This window comes from Sceloporus undulatus, chromosome 6 (genome assembly GCF_019175285.1).
Source record: "Sceloporus undulatus isolate JIND9_A2432 ecotype Alabama chromosome 6, SceUnd_v1.1, whole genome shotgun sequence".
Taxonomy (NCBI): domain Eukaryota; kingdom Metazoa; phylum Chordata; class Lepidosauria; order Squamata; family Phrynosomatidae; genus Sceloporus; species Sceloporus undulatus.
The window spans coordinates 107,351,558-107,354,726 of NC_056527.1; the positions used below are offsets into that span (position 1 = coordinate 107,351,558).

At 41.2% G+C, this 3,169-nt stretch overlaps 1 protein-coding gene across 2 annotated transcripts in view; it reads right to left on the reverse strand.

Annotated features, from left to right (window-relative positions):
• Positions 1 to 582: 582 nt before the first annotated feature.
• LOC121934429 (sulfotransferase 2B1-like) overlaps positions 583 to 3,169 on the reverse strand; it is a 40,029-nt gene continuing 37,442 nt past the window's right edge. For both annotated transcript variants that reach the window (XM_042474911.1, XM_042474912.1), the window contains exon 7: positions 583 to 1,753. In XM_042474911.1, the coding sequence (XP_042330845.1) occupies positions 1,638 to 1,753 (116 nt within the window). In that variant the 3' untranslated portion in view covers positions 583 to 1,637. The remainder of the gene's footprint in view (positions 1,754 to 3,169) is intronic.

The window sequence follows — 3,169 nt, forward strand, 5'->3', positions numbered from 1 at the left end:
GTATGTAGAGAGATCCAGTAGCACCTTTGAGACTAACTGAAAGAAAGAAGTTGGCAGCATGAGCTTTCATAGATTTAAGTCTTCTTCCTCAGATACATTTGGACCAAATGCATCTGAGGAAGTAGATTTAAGTCTACAAAACTTCATGCTGCCAACTTCTTTCTTTCAGTTAGTCTTAAACACGCTACAAGATCTCTCTACATACTGATTCTACAGACTAACACAGTTATATCTTGGAATTCTAGTGCTTAAACAAGATTAGTCATTCTTCCCTCATTCTTTTCTTTCTCTCTGTGTGCTCTAATTTGGCAAAGTTACTTATTGGGGACTGCAACTCACAGTATCATCCAGCCAGGTGGGGGATGTTGGGAGATATCATAGAAAAATAACATTCCTGAGCACTACCAATCACCTGAGCACAGCAGGAGGCAAACAAGAATCCTTTACAGCAAAGTGTGGAGCCTGTGGCTCTCCAGATGTTTTGGATTGCAACTCCCATAATCTGTTACTATTACATATCCTCCAACATTTCAGAGATAAAAACTGGGACGCATGTAGCCAGAAACATCAGAGTGTGGTCAAGATGGCAAAAGTTATTAATGAGGAAGAACACACAAGCTAGGAGAGGTTGCAGCAGTCTGCTTTTGTCTGAGCTCTTGCTGAGTTAATTGATTAATCTATTACGGGGTTCTCTTGGCAAACTTCTCTGTCAATTAACACAGCAGTTTTCACTTTTTGCACTTTGAACTCAGTTTGCAGCAATTGGAGCAAGCTGAGGACAAAGGGGAAAATAAGAAGAGAGGACATTTTTAAAGCAGCTGAAAAAAGTGGGACAGAGGATTAATCACAACTGTTCCTGCCAAATCAAATCAGTTGGAGTATATACAATTCTAGCCAGGGTTTCTGGGATTGAAATCCAAATCATCTTTGGTTTGCAAGCCTTGCATCCTCCCATTTCCTGTGTCATATAGGGGCATGATTTCCTGTTGGGCAAAACCAAAACATATGTCCCTCATAATTGAAAAATAGGGCTGTGTCATTCTCTATCCACTGGCACCATGATATTGAGAGAGACAACAAACAGTTCATCCACCAGTGGCTCGCATTGGATACTGGAGGAAGAGGGATTTGACTCACCAAAATACACTGGCTGCAAGCCCTGGTGGAATAACAAGAGCTACTCTGATGTTAATTTGAATCTTTCTTTAAACCATTGGCTGGTTAGTTTTAATTTTATTACATTCACACCCCATCTCTTCCATCATGAAGCTTTAGATGGTAAAGGGAAGGTTACCAAGTGCTCTTCTGTCCAGACACTGGCCACATCAAGGAGGCTTAGCTTCAGCAAGCTTGCTTTATCATGTGAATCCTAACCATGCCCTGAGACCTAATGGCTTCAAAGCTATAGTCTGCACACCTCTGGAATTGAACACACCATACATCATTCAGATCCATGACCCCTCACTCCCTGTTCTTACTGGCTACACCCCCATTCTTCTCCCACAATTGCTGCCTCCTGCCTCCCCCACCCCAGATGTTTCCCCTAATCTACAAAGTGTTTTACTAGACAGTTAGTATCATAATGAATCATTAATCAGTCCAGTGAAGGAGAATAATCAGTGCAGAGAAAGCCAGCTTCATTCTTTGTCCCATGGAAATGTAACATTTAAGTCTCGTATACGCTCCTGGTAGATCTGATCAAAACATTCACTCTGTGCAGGGGTCAGATGGTTCTTCCAGTCCCCAGAGATCCCTGAAAATCAATTGCAAAAGCAAGAACCCATTAGATTTGGGACAGATGTAGCGGAGGAATTTTCATGACTAACAGCCATATTAGTATGTTGCAGGAGAACAGGCAAGAGTCATATTATTGGGGAGGGTTTTTTTTTAATTATTTTATTAAGGGGAGTTTTTAAAGCTGCATTTTATCTTAATATCAGCTCTCTTGGGTCCCATATTAAAAGAGAGGTGGGATATTCGATAAATAAAAATACGACACTTTTAAAATGCATTAGTTTTTCTGGATTGTCATTCACTTCTTCAGATGTATGGAATATAACCTTCAAATTTAAGGTGTGTGTGTGTGTGTGTGTGTGTGTGTGTATGCGCAATATGGTTGGAGGATCATTTGTTTAAAACATAATATACATATGTTATAAACAAACAAGGAACAGAACAGGGGCAACCAACCAAACTGTAGCAAGGAGAGATGGAGATATATACATGCCTTCAAACAGAGCCAGCTCTGGAATTAAGCAGAGTGAGACGGCCATTTCAGGCAGCCAACTGATTCTGTCTTAAAAATATATTTAATTAATTTTATTTATTTATTCGTATTTTTACTCCAAGGAGGAGAGGTGCTTGTAGGATTTTCTGTCTCTGATGCCCAAGCAACTTGACCTCCTTTGAGTGCTGTGCTCCTTAATGTGGAGGAGTAGCTCAGCTATGAAACCCACTGGGTGACCTTCATCAAGTCACACTCTCTCAGCCTCAGAGGATGGCAATGGCAAATCCCCTTTGAAGAAACTTGCCAAGAAAAAACCCTATTAGATTCATTTTAGGGTTGCCATAAGTTGGAAATGACTTTAAGGCATACAGCAGCAGCAGCAACAACAACAACAACAGGGGTTGGGGAAGGGAGAAGAGCCTTTGCTGTTCAGGCTGCAAAACGTGGTGTTCCAGACTTGTCTTCAAAGGAAGAAAGAGTAAGGGTGAGCAGCGGAAAGAAGGTGGAGACCTCCTCCAATCTCAGCAAGTCACAGACACAATTGGTGCATAACTTCCAATGTTTCACAGATTAAAACCAGAATGCATATGGCCAAGCAATATCAGAGTGAGGTCAAGATGGCAAAAGTTATTAACAAGGAAGAACAATCAAACTAGGAGAAGCTGCAATTTGCTTTTGCCTGAGCCAACTGGGAATTTTTACTCTCAAGGAGGAGACATGCTTGTAAGATTTTCTGTCTCTGATGCCCAAGCAATTTGACCTCCTTTGAGTGCTGTGCTCCTTAATGTGGAGGATTCACAGATCAATGTTTCACAAATTAAAACCAGAACGCATATGGCCAAGCAACATCAGAGTGAGGTCAAGATGGCAAAAGTTATTAATGAGGAAGAACATGCAAACTAGGAGAAGCTGCAATTTGCTTTTGCCTGAGCCAACTGGGAA